Source organism: Talpa occidentalis, unplaced genomic scaffold (assembly GCF_014898055.3).
Source record: "Talpa occidentalis isolate TD23 unplaced genomic scaffold, MPIMG_talOcc4v2.1 talOcc4.16, whole genome shotgun sequence".
Taxonomy (NCBI): domain Eukaryota; kingdom Metazoa; phylum Chordata; class Mammalia; order Eulipotyphla; family Talpidae; genus Talpa; species Talpa occidentalis.
This window is the reverse complement of record NW_023601653.1, coordinates 14,071,194-14,085,362: the sequence shown is the minus strand read 5'-3', so window position 1 is coordinate 14,085,362 and position 14,169 is coordinate 14,071,194. Positions and strand designations below refer to the sequence as shown.

Sequence of the window (14,169 nt, the reverse complement as noted above, 5' to 3'; positions counted from 1 at the left end):
TCTATTCATTGCTGTGTTGCTTATACTCATTAAAAATAAATTTACAAGGGCAAAATAAACATGATTGTTAAACAATTGCAAAACTGTAAGAATATACCTAGTTCCCTTAAACTGGTTCACATCTTCAGTCACAGAAGAATAACATCCATAAATCTAAAGTATATTATTAGGGATGTACTCTCTCTGCCTATTTCTTCCATTGTGCTATTGCCAAATAAATTGTCTGTGGCTTCAAAAAATAAACAAACAAATAAAATAAAACATACTAGGTGACATAACCACAATATCACTGTCAGTAATTTTAAGAAATGGAGATCACAGTTGCCAAGACTAAAAGATGCACAGATGTTTCCATTTTTTAAAACATAAAAGATTCCAGAAAGTAAATGCTAATAAGCATGATATTGAAAGCTAGCACAATTATAGAACAGATGAAGCATATTGTCCATCAACATTTTTTTCCAGTGATCATGAGAAGACAAAATAGTTTCCCCACCAAACTAAATTATGTACACCCTTAAATGGTGTACATAGATCCTGAATTATAAGTGATCAGTAAATCTTTTTTTTTTAAGTTAAGCAACCGCAAACCTGGAAAATGACTGGGAAGTCATATAATAAAATGAAATTTTAAAAAATAATGGGACCTTATTGAAATGGATTCATCTCAAGGGAGTATCTTCAATAAATTTTAAATCTATTAGTAGATTAAAAGAATGGAATCTTTATTTATCAGTTAGCATAGTTTTTGAGTGCTATGTGCTAAGCTCAGTTCTAGGCTCCAGTCTTTTTTTTTTTTTGGTGGGACCCTCGCCAGCTGCGGGCAGCCTCGCAGCCCAGTGCTCAACCGCTGTGCCACCAGGGGAGGCCCTCTAGGCTCCAGTCTTATAATGAGCAGGGCAGTTAATAAACCTGCTTTCAGAGATTTTATGTTCTAGTATGGGAAAAAAGAAACATGTAAGCAAGCAAGTAAATATACAAGATCATTTTGAATCCAGTAATTTGCTATAAAGAAGTCAAGACGGAACCCACGTTTTTAGAGTGAGAACATTCTCTGCAAGCCTCCATGTATTATTCATCAGTGAAAATCAAATCATAAATGTATAAAAGTACTTTTCTGACCTAGATCAATGATAAGACTATGGACATCCTGATATATACCTGTACAAAGGTAGGGAGAAATGCATGGCAACTGCCTTCTAATAAATGCAATTTACAGAACAAAGAAAGAAAGGCAAGATCCAGGTAAGATCAATTTATCCTGAAACTCATAGCCTTAAATTTCTTTGGGACCCAAAGAACAAATATTATCATACCCTTGCTCCCTACTTACGTTATTCATCATAAGTCATGGTTTCCTAATACTACCCTCCAGCCACTAATCTCTATACTGTTCTGTACATCACCTTTCCTGTCCCCATTTTCCATCCCTCTCCAGCACTCAAAATCTTCCCATTACCCCTCTAGGATTCAAAATCGATCAAGTCATGCAAGTTTTTCCTGCCACAGTTTTTCATATCACAGTGCCTGGAGGTGATTTTCCTGCATTTTGTTAATGGTGCCAGAACATTTTCCCTCCCTACTCTTCAAAAGCAGTCATGCTTGAATCCTGTACCATCAGACCAAGTCAGCCATGTTGAAATTATCTTCCAACCCCACAGCTTACTCCTCAGTCCTTGAAGATTTCAGCTACTGAATCATTGTCATTCCCTCTAACATTCCTCCTTCATTATTCCTTGGGATTTTAAGCTTCTCATAATGACCCTTTCAACACATTGGCCTCTTATCAGTTTTGTCTCCTCTTCCCCACAATGATGTTGTTCCTCATCCTTTGTTAGCTTTTCACTCCTAAAGTCATATTACTTCTTTCACTACCACAAATTAAATCCAACATAATCTCAAACATCCCATCTTCCAATCTCTACTTCATCTCTAGAACTCCCAACTCCAAATGATAAAATCATTCCATTGTCTTTGTCTTACTATATTGCACTTAACTAATAAACTCTAATTAAATTCATGTTTAGCTCTCTTTGTGACCATACCTGCAGAATAAAGCCTGGATAGAGAAAAACACCAACCATGTTAACTGGTCTCACTTAAAACACATCATTATTATCGGCAACTGAACGCCAACGGTATTTGGCAATGACATTCTATTTCTCGAATCCATTCTTTCTTCCTTTCTCCTGTAAAACAACTTCATATTTTCTCTCTTAAAACCTCTGATGCTCCTCCCTAATGCTCACTCTTAGCAATGACCCCTCTGCTTATTAAGATGAGAAGATCAAACCTTCAGAAGAAAATTTTCCACACGGGCCTCCCTGGTGGCAAAGGGGTAAAAATCTCAGTACTATCAAGCTATCTCCAGCCTCTGAGGCCTGACTTCTATCCCCGGCCAGGGAGCTGACCCACACGGTGCAGCCGACCTCTCCAGTCTTGCCCTCTGCTCCCCTCAGCAGTGTATTTCAGTAGATCTGCCTGTTCTGCTCCCCATTCTGTCTCTGGTGGATCCTCTCACCTTTCAGCACCTCTGGTCTACACCCCAGTTCTTGTATGCATAAGTAAATAAAATTAATCTTGAAAAAAATAAAAGAAAATTTTCCACAAGTTCCCACTGTCCTCACCTACCCGCACCTGTCCCACATTCCTTGCCTTCTATTTGTGCTCCTAGCAAAAATCAGCCCTGGCTCAAATTTTTTTTACTCCTGCATCATAAAACTTTCCCTCTTGGGCCTCCCCTGGTGGCGCAGTGGTTGAGTGCTGGGCTGCAAAGCTGCCTGCAGCCTCTGCAGCACCGGTTCAATCCCCGGCTACCGGCGAGGGTCCCACATGGTGTGCAGGCCTCTCCTGCCATGCCTGCTGCTCCCCTCAGCAGTGTATTTCGTCAGTCTGCCTGTTCTGTTCCCTGCTCTGGCTCTGGTGAATTCTCTTGCCTTCCCGCGCTTCTGACTGTACCCCGTGCTTGTACAAATAAATAAATAAATCTTTTTTTAAAAAAAATCTTTCCCTCTTTACCAGATCATTCCTAATAGTCATTCTTTCTTCCTTCCTAAAAAAAAAAAAAACAACAACAAAACACCCAAGTGTTAAATTTCACTTTCCTTCTAGTCATAGCCCCATCTCACTCCTTTTCTTCACAAAATGACATTTATGCCAGTTTGTCATGACAGTTCCAATCTAGTCTTGATTATTAATTAATTAAATCTTGGCTTAATTATTAATGGTGCCCTTTTCAAATATGTTCCAGTTTGGGTTGTAAATTATAAAGTTAGCTTATCTTTTAATGTAAAAACTTCTTGAAAGGACTAATGCTAATTTTCTCTAATTTCTGACCTTTTATTTTCTCTTAAGCCCCACTGCAAACATATCTTGCCCCCACTACCTCACCTAAACTATTGTGCTCAAATTCACCACCCAAGTCCATCTTGTTAAACCTAATTGCCAATTTTCACTTACATTTGGGCAGCATTTGACATAGTCAATCATTCCCTCCTTCTTGAACAATTTTGTCACTTGGCTTTCAGAGCAGGAGTTTTACTTAAAAGGAAATGACTCAAAAAAAAAAAACAAAAAAAAAAAAAAACCCTTTTTCCTGCTTCTGGATGGAGTATAAAGAGGTTTTGCTAGAGCTGCTGTGGCACCTAGCAAGCAAGTGAATGTAAGTATGCAGATAAAATTCCCTGCACTGAGGATGAAAGAAATGAAAAACAGAAAGAATACAGTCCTTGATAACATTAATGAGGATCTGGAATCACTCCATCCCTAAGTGTATTGTTATGTGAAACAAAACGATTTTACTCAAACCATTTTTAGGGTATGGAGACTTTTATGGGTTTTCCTCTAGAAGACAGTCACATCTCAAGTAAGTGGCCACATTTTGAGAGGGACTGAAGCAAATTGAGGTACATCCAAATGACAGATTATGGTGAAGGCTTTGGAAGTTTAAGAAATAAAGGATTATAAATGTTACGCCTAAAAAAAGAGAAGACTGGCAGGGGATATAATAGTTCTTTTATTATATGAATGAAAAATCTAGGACCGACATGTGGTTCAGTGAGTTATTTTAATTCACTGGTAGGGAAAAAAAGGTCAAATAATTATAAAAGTTTAGTGGACATTATGTTTTCTCATTGTTAAGAATTTCAGCTGTAATGTCTTATTAACAGCATTCTGGATTTGTTTTGAGTGAGAAGCTGAGCTAAAGGGATTTTAAGTTTCATTCCAATTCTTAAGATGTCATAATGTTATTCTTTAACTTCATGCACTGCAATACTGATTTTATAAATATGGAGAAAAATAAATATAAAACACTAAAGCTTATTTTCATACTATTTGTGTAGTACAATGGCCTCCAGGCATATTGATGGAACTATACAAAAAGCAGATCAAAACAAAATCAAAGCTGATGTCTAATCAGCAAAATACATTAACAACAAACTGAATTCTTAAGGCAATGAAGTTGGGAGGGGACTTAATGATACATGTAAATATTGCAAAGAATTAACTAATCTAATAAGATTATAGGAAAGACTAATATACATTACAGTAATTCTCAAAAGTCCACTAAAAAAGGGGAAAACCTACCACTTTTACTAAAGATATACTTGAAATTGACATGTTGTGATACTGATAATGAGGAATATGCCTTAAATTCTGGGAATTCATAGAAATAAGATGTAAAAATATGCTTAACTTGTTCATTCTGTATCCCTCTTCAGAAATCTTTTGCCTCCTTAGCTGTTTTGTATTCAAAAATCTCTTGTTTAACTGCAAAGAATGGAGAGTAAAATAAATGAGTAAAGAAGCAAATGATGATCATCTCTGTTAATTATCCAAGTAAGAACAATGAAGCAAATACACCGAATTCAAACAAAATACTGTGAAACCACTTTACTGCTATACCAGTATGATGAACCCAATATCAGTATCCTCACTTTTCATGTTGAAATTGGAATCTTAAGATTCCAATACTTTTGAAGGCATATCATTAATTGAAGAATTGAACTTATGCATGTACCAATTTATGCACATTAAAATGAAGAATTTCTGTATTAACTTTTTTGCTTTAGATTTTAATTCATGTAACACAAGTAAATTCTTATCAGTGATTACTGGAATTCTGTTCAATGTATTTCCTTACACTTTATTTGGTCAATGGTTACTTTCAAAATCTGCTATAATTACACTGTATATCTTGTAGATGAACCATGATCATACCCCTATAAATTTATTTCACCCATGTCCTTCAGGGATATTTGTGATCTCTAATTAAACATTTATTCATGTGCCTATTCTTTTTTAAAAATCTTATTCTTGATGGATTTGTGACTCAGTATTTGAGATGTCATATCAACTAAAACCAAATGGCAGCAAGAAAAATGTTAATCACCTCATTGTATTCTCCTGACACCCATAATGCTTGACTATTTCTTTACCTGAGCAACAAATATTCCTTCACATAAACAGTGCAGAATGAGAAATTTCACTTACCATTTAATCAGTTTAGTATTTGGTCTTGCCTTCTTGCTTAAATGGTTTTATTACCCTTTAAGACCAACATTACTCTTGTTGGCTATTCAGTGACGCTATTTTTCTAAAGCCAAAAAATTATCATACATCTTATAATATATATATACAAAAAAAGACATTGATATCATAAAAATTTTTCTTAAAACAAGTTCAAATTCTCAAATCTGTGAAAACTACACAGTAGTGTTGGTAAAACATAAGCTGAACTCAAAGGCAGCAAAAATAAAAAATCATCACGCATTATAATTTGAGGAAACAATCAAAAACATTACTTTGGTGTTTCCATAGCCTGTGAAATTCCAACTTTTAGTATTTTATGTGTTCTAAAGGAAAATTGAGGGGCCCCCTGGTCGCCTAGGGGTTAAGTCTCAGCGTGATCACTCCTGCAGCCTGAGTTCCATCCCCAGCCTGGGTGCTAAGACTCATATAGCAAAGCAGACCTTGCCCGTCTCACCTGCTGCTCCCCTTAGCAATATATTTCATTAAATTCGCCTGTTCTGCTCCCCTCTCTGCCTCTGGTGAATCCTGTCACCTCCCGCACCTCTGGCCTATACTCCAGGTCTTTACACAAAAATTAAAAATAAAAAAAATTAAAAATTAAAATAAAAATTTGAAACATAGATCAAAATCTACTCTCTAGCATTTCTAAATGCAAGTTAAAATCAAACTGTTTGAACTTGAGGAATTAGGCACAAGTGATCCCATGTATTAGTCAATTTCTCATAACTGAAGTTTATTTTAGTCACTATTCTTTTGGCCTTATTTCCATTCTATTTACTGATAGAACTGACATATCTTGGCAGACACAACACCGTGTTACAATCAAAACCAGAGGACATTCTGGCACTGCAACAGTTTTTTGAAGTGATGTGATGGTTTGTGATAAATCAACTACAAGTTCAGATAGATAGTCAAGATTCTGAAGAAAACAGTATGGCAAATTTTCTCATTCTTTCTTAACCTGTAAACTCAAGAAGTTTGCCCCTTTTTGGTAATCACTACCACTTAATTTTCTAACTATGTACCATCTCCCCTCAACCCAACTGAGAAGAACTCAATACCTGGAAAACATCCTTGATACCTCATCCATTCATTTTTATTCTTTCAACAAATTTATTAAGCACCTACTACGTGCCAGGCACTATATGAAGCATAAGGAATACAAAGTTGAACACCGACAACAAAAAATCCCTGTCCTCATGAAGTTTACAATCTAGTAAGGTCTACATTAACCAAACAAGTACATATGAAATTACAAAGATGTTCAATGTGCTAATTATGTGTGGCCATGTGATAATGAGTAACAGTTAACTCTTTGACAGAAATTAGGGAACGCTTCCCTGAGGAAGTGATCAATGTCCTGAATTCTGAAAGACAAATAGGAATTATTATAAGGCAATAAACAGGAAAGGTATTGCAAGCCAAGGGAACAGCATAATGAGGGTTCTTATTGTGGCAGAAGCACTTTCTCATTTATTCCATATGCCTACAGGGCAATGAAGGCAGAACACAAGTAATTGAAATACAGTGCACAATGAGGCTGAATAGCTAAATTCTACTGAATGATTTTTAAAGTTATGTTTTAACTGTTTTAATCTGTTGAGATAGTAACTCTTTTAATGCTCAGAATGCTTTGTCTACAGTAGCTAAAGGTCCTAATATATGTGACCTTACAGGTCACATAAAATACTCTTTTCATTCTAAGAACAATGAAAAACCTCTTAAGTGTTTTAAGTGAATGGATAGGTAGGTTGCCTTGATTAAAACTGTACTTCAGGGCCTCCCTGGTGGTGTAGGGGTTAAGTCTCAGCACCATCACCCATGTTGTAGCCTGACTCCGATACCCACATGTCACAGCAGACCGCTCCTGTCTCACTGCTGCTCCCCTCATCAGTGTATTTCAGTAGATCTGCCTGTTCTAGATCTGCCCCACTCTGTCTATGGTGAATCCTCTCACTCTCCACCTCTAGCTTACACCCCAGTTCTTGTATGCATAAATAAATCAAAAGAAATTAAAAAAACAAAACAACTGCACTTCAAAAAATTATTTTACTCAGTATAGTGTATGAAGTGGAGAAGGGCCATTTGGGACGCACGGGAGGCATGAAAGCTTAGATTTGGGAGGTGATGAGAAGTAGGGAGTAGTAGACAAATTTCAGACATGTTTATAAGGCAAAATGACAGGACCTGCTGATGAACTAATGGCAGTGGTGGGGATTGTGGTGGGAAGGGAAAAGAGTAAGGGAGGGAAAAGATGAATTCTAGGTTACTAGTTTGGCCACCTGGGTAAACAGTACAGTGATGTTCATTGAAACAGTAAGGTAACTTAAAGAGGACGTTATAACTCCTGTATTGACAAGTATTGAGTAACAATCACAACAATAAAAACCAGGAAAAGAATTTCTGGTGACTTTTTTCACATATATTTGCCTGCAATCATACACAGCCACCCTTACATGGCTAAATAAAAATGCTTCATCACAACTAGTGTCATATGGCAGTCTTTTGAAATTCTAGCATAAAATGAGAAAAGAAACAAAACAAGACACCAAGAAAATGTTTCTGACATACATGAAATTAAAAAACAATACACAATTACCATCATTTCCTTCCCCTGATCATTAACATCTCTGCTAGAGACTTAGCAAATTAAAAAAAAAATTTTAAGCTATATATACACACATACATATATGTATATACATATGTATATACATATATGTATATATGTGTGTATACATATATATGTGTGTGCATATATATCTTAAAAAATTTTATTTTATATATGTATGTGTGTGTGTGTGTGTGTATAGAGAGAGAACAACCTTTTAACTATTTTGGGGTCACTTACCAAACTCTGCTAAAGTTATGATAGATTGACTCCTATATCTTACATGACTGAAAGGTTGACGTTAAATTAGGCAAACAAAAATTCTCCAATATCTTTCAAGTTGAACAATATACACCCATCATACACATACACAGTATTAAAAGTATATTTATCTTTAAAAGAAAAACACATAAAAGACAGTGATTCCTCTCCAAGCCCAAGCCCCTGGCAAAATCTTCAAATTAACCACTAAGGTAAAGTAACAGCTTATAACTGGGTATTAAAAGGAGTACTAATGTGATTTCAATCAAGTCACTTGTTTTTGTGCTTAAGGCTTTTTGAAAAACAAAAACAAAACCTCTAATGTGTGAATAATACTTGCTTCCCAGTTTTGTTGTGGGAATTACAAGAGAAAATGTTTTCGAAAGTGTTTTGTGAATTTTTAATCTCTATAAAAATAGTACTCATTATACATTTTTAAAAGTCCAACAAAGCATATAGATCTGTGCTAAATATCATTTCTACTGTTTGTGTGATTTTCTTGAAAAGGTCAAGTAAACTGAAATAAGAAAAAACATTCAGCTTCTATAACAGTGAACAATTATATATATCATAAAATTAAAATTTATATAGAGCAATAGGTCAATCCTGAGAAACACTGTTAGCTTTGAAGAAGTTAATGTCCCATCAACATTGCTTTTCTTTAATAGATACTGCTTTTGTTGAATATACACCTACAAATCAGAAGTACTCTATTGAAAACATAAGCTATTAATTTTAAATCTTTCATTAGACCTTTGCTTTTAATCTAAGGCTATTATGTGGTTTTAGAATAACATGGTTTAACATGATTTTTAAAATGTTCTGCAGTAAAATATCAACAATTTAATTTGTTCATTGCTGTATCCTCAGCTCCCAAAACAGGGTCTTGTATTTTTCAGTAATGTCAATGAAAATGGATGCTATAGAAGAAAAAGAGGCCAGTACAGTATTCAATAAAATCTAAATCACTGTAACACTTATTGAAAATGAAGCATGTATTTTCCTTCTAAGTGCTCAAATAGAGAATGGCTATATAAGGCATGCCAACAAGCAAAGCACCATAAAGTGTCAAAACGTGGCTTAAAAATTCAAGTATCTTAAAGAGCAGTCCAGTTTTCATATTCTATCTTGTAAATATTTAAGAATGACTTCTAAAATAGACCCCACTTGATGTAATTCTATCAGAAATATATTTAAAATCTTTAAAAGCCTGTCTCTTAAACACTCACGTACTCATATAATTTATGATTGAGATTCTTTCACATTGGTTTCATCCTTAACAATCCCTAGAAAATAGAATTCTAAATTTACTAATTATTCTCAATATACAAGATTTTGTTTATGTCACATAGAGCTTTAATCAAAACTAGCTTTATAAATTTAATATGTGCAAACATCTACTTAACATGATACTACAAGAATGGTATGAAATTGTTTCATGTATGTGAAAAGAAAATTCTGCAAAAACACTCTCCCCCTTAAATAGAGGAGAGATAAAGTTAAAGAAATAATTTAAACAGTATTAATTAAAATTCTTAAAATTACAAATGCTGCTAAATTTAGCAGGATAGTTAAATTACTCTTTTACTTGTAATAATATGTTTAAAGGAATGTACAAGTAATGCTTTTTAAATCAGTTGGCCATATACTCTACTGTTTTCTTTTTTACAGTTTGTGCTTTTTATTTTTACATTTGTACCATCTTTTCATTAAAAATTATAGCTTCAATTTACACACTTTACCCATCATTTAAAATTATTTACCCCCCACATTTCCAAGTTATTTTTGGGTTCAGTAGGATGATGATTTTCCAAAATTTTCAAACCCAGCAATTACATAATTTATTAATTTTTGCTGTCTTTTTACAATCATTAAATAATTCTAGATTTAATTACATAATTTTAATGACATTTAAAATGTAAGCCTCCTGCTATTTTGTATGAGTCCTAAAAGCATTTGACTGTTGATAACAGTAAATTATTAATGAGTAATTATAAATTCAGCAACCTATGGGACACATTAGGTTTTCATTTCTTTTTTTAAAATGTGGTATCAAAATTAGGAAATGACATCCTATTTTCATTAGGCATGTAATTATTTTATAGTATGTGCTGAATTTCCCATAATACAGCAGTTTGAAAGAAGGTTAAATGCCAAAATACAAAACAACCAAAAGATTGTAATGCCTGTACCTAAAACTTTCAAAACCATCTTTGAATAGTCATTTCATTCCATTCCATTCCACTTTATTGTCTTTTCATGAAAAAGAAAGTCTTGTACTAATTGATAACAAACATCACATTAATAAATGTAACACCTCCCTAGTCTGGAGCTATAATTTGAGTTTTTGACTGTCATTCCTGCTATTCAGCTGTCATCTTCTTTATATGATGAAGAAGAGCATCTTTTTCCAAGTGAGCCTCTACAAGAGCCATTTTAGCTTTAGCCAATTCTTGCTTAAGATATTCATTCTCTTCCATGAGCTGAAATAAATTTGGAAAATAAGAGAACTTAATCATTTTCAGAAAATATAGACTACATAGTACCTGAAGATTTATACTTGGGACAGTAAAATTATACAATATCAGTGAGGATGCACTTAAGCTGAAAATTGTTTTCAGAAGCTATTTGGCAATACAGAGCAAGCATTTAAAAATGTTAATTTCTGACATAGCAATTCAAAACAGTTAACTCCCAATTTCCAGATTCAAATACTGAATCTGGTTAATCTCAATTTCCCTGGACTCCTCAATGGCTTTAGACACTGCTAACCTCACCCCTCTTTCCTAAGTCTCTCCTTTTTAGTAATCTTTGCTACCGCTCTTTTATCTTTCACTCTCTCTACCAAGCATGTTTCCTATTGTGATCTGCTGTTCAAGTACACTTATATTTTTGGAAGCAACCTAAATGCCCCAAAACAGATGACTGGATAAAGATGTGATATATATACACACAGTGGGATACTATTCATTCATCAAAACAAAGATAAACTCATGCCATTTGCAGCAACATGAATGGGGCAGGAAGGGATTATGCTCAGTGAAATAAGTCAGAAGAAAAAAAAGAAAATCAGCGAATGGTTTCACTTATAAGAGGAATATAGAGGAACCAAACAAGGGGTCAGGAAAAAATAAAACATAACAAAACTAGCAGGCAAAAGATAAATAGAAGACACCCAGCTGGGAAGGGGGAGGGAGGTGTCTCATACTAGGGGAGGGAAGAGCACAAGGGACTATGATGACGGTTCACAGGTGTCTTAGGTGGGAATTCTATGGGAATTACACCTTTCAGGAACAGCAATGTAAAAAATACATATATAAGTAAAAATTAATAAAATAACATCACTTATATTTTTATTCCATAATTGGTTGTCTATCACTTGAGTCATGCTCTTTGATGAGCTCAGCTTTTCCTGGGATTCCAACTATCATATATAGCCAGATGAAGCGCAAACTCTGTTCTGCGCTCCAGACCAACATTCTGAATATCTCATTAGACATTTTCACCTTGATGGGCTAATTAGTGTCCTTTCCCCCTGATTAAGATTAGTTTTAACATTTTATCCTCTTGGAACTTTCTCTAACCCCTAAGTATGAAAATATTGTAAAATTAAGGAATTTCTCCCAAGAAAAATATATTTACAGAGCGAGTGTCTCAATAGATAGGTTGATATGCTATTTAAATTTATACCCTTGATTACCAATAATTCCTTGGACAGAAGAATAAACTCATTCTGTGGTTCTAACATAGAAAACTAAAGTTCGGTTGAATAGTTTGTTAATTATTTATAATGGCAAATAAGAAGCAACTCAAAAATTAAGAGAAATATTATATTATTCTTGTCACTAAAAATAAACATGAACCATATGGAGCAATATAAAAAAACATTTATTTAAAAAAAAAGATAGATTATATACTATAATAATTATTTGGAAAAGAGTCCAAGGGGACAAATTTAAAAATATTGATAGCACTGCAGGAGATTATAATGTATTAAGGTTGTTTTAGAACATTTTTCCAATGTTCTGAAATAGACTTTTACAACTTAAAAATAAGACATAAAAATGAGCATTTCTTCCAGGAAGACTACCTTGATTTCAGAAACTGTTACTCACGTACTACATTTATTCCACTATTTTCCCACTAGACTACAACCTCTGCGAAATCTGAGAATGTCCCTATTTACTCAACACTATATCCATAGCATCTAATACAGTGCCTGAACATAAATAAATATGCCCAATAAATATTATTTAAATAACTAAATAAATGATGCTTTAACTAACATCTAATTTTTTTAAAATGCTGAAACTGAATGAGAATTAATCTGTTTTCCCATTACCTGTTCTCTAGTGAAGTCAAAGGAAGACTCAGGAAAGTTAGGTGACTGAGAAGGACAAGGGACCTCCGGGCTGGTCTGAGTGGCCTGGGTGACACCACATTGTTTCTTCAGATCATACTTTCCACTGGTTAGCAGCAGTGAATGACTTTTGACATTTTCTTTCAACTCATTCCCAGTGTTAAGCATCTGAGAATCTGATCAAACAAATAAAATGCTCAGATAACATTTCTAAATACTTGATAAAAAAATAGAGAAAACCAATAAAATCGAAAGCTTGTTTATTGAAAGCATGATAAAAATTGGCAAACCTTTAGATCAACAGAAAAAAAGAAAAGCAATCACTAGAATCAGAAATGAAAGACAGGACATTACTATCAACTTTACAGAAATTTAAAGAACGATCATCAGGCATACTACAAACTATTTACCAATAAATTAGGTAACTCAGAAATAGGAACTTTCCTAGAAAAACACAAACTACCAAAATGGACTGAATAAGAAATAGACAATGTGAATAGATCCTTACTGGGTTAAAAAAAAAAAATCTGAACCAGTAATCAAAAACCAAACAATGAAATTCCGAGGTTCAGATGATTTCAATGATGAATTCTACTACTGTAATCATTCTAAACATTTAAAGAATACCAAATTTTTATAAACTCTTCAAAAAAAAAATAGAAGGCACATAACTTATTCCATTCTCTAAAGCCAGTATCACCTATTCCAAAACCAGACAAATCAAAAGTAAAATTAATATGCTTGTTAATATGGACACAAAAATCCTCTGCAAAATATGAGCAAACGAAACCCAGAATATATAAAAGATTATACACCATGGCCAAAGACCTAAGCTATCTTTTCCACCTGAGCTTTTATTAGTAATAAAGTCAACATTTTCATCTCCACTGGTCTGACTCCTATGCTTACTCCAGTTGGTCCCAAATTCCACAGAGAAGACTCTTCAGTTAAGAATTCTCCAGGGCCTCCCTGGTGGTGCAAAGGGTTAAGCACTGCACTATGAAGCAATCCACAGTCTCTGCAGCAGAAGTTCAATCTCCGGCCAGCCAGGGAGAAACCCATATGGCGAGGCAGACCTCTCCTGTCTTGCCTGCTGCTCCCCTCAGCAGTGTATTTCAGTCAGTCTGCCTGTTCTGTTCCCCACTCTGTCTCTAGTGGATCCTCTCACACCCCTCCCCTTCCCCCGCATCTCTGGCCTGTACCCCAGCTCTTGTATGCATAAATAAATAAATCTTTAAAAAAAAAAAAAAGAATTCTCCAGAAATTGCTCTAATTTAGCAACGGTCCTCTCTTTCATATGTTTATGGCTGCAGATTTTTCTGTTTGTGTCTTTTCAGTTTGCTCTCTGGTTGTGTTCTTCTAAGAATGTGTGACACAGTGGTGGTACTTATTTATCAACTTTATTCTT

General features: G+C 34.4%; 1 protein-coding gene across 1 annotated transcript in view; it reads right to left on the bottom strand.

Moving 5' to 3' along the window:
- Positions 1-10,231: 10,231 nt before the first annotated feature.
- BLTP3B (bridge-like lipid transfer protein family member 3B) overlaps positions 10,232-14,169 on the bottom strand; it is a 56,683-nt gene continuing 52,745 nt past the window's right edge. The window contains exons 20-21 of the mRNA XM_037513804.2: positions 12,744-12,937; positions 10,232-10,884 (exon numbers count right to left, since the gene is read on the bottom strand). Of these exons, the coding sequence (XP_037369701.1) occupies positions 10,765-10,884; positions 12,744-12,937 (314 nt within the window). The 3' untranslated portion in view covers positions 10,232-10,764. The remainder of the gene's footprint in view (positions 10,885-12,743; positions 12,938-14,169) is intronic.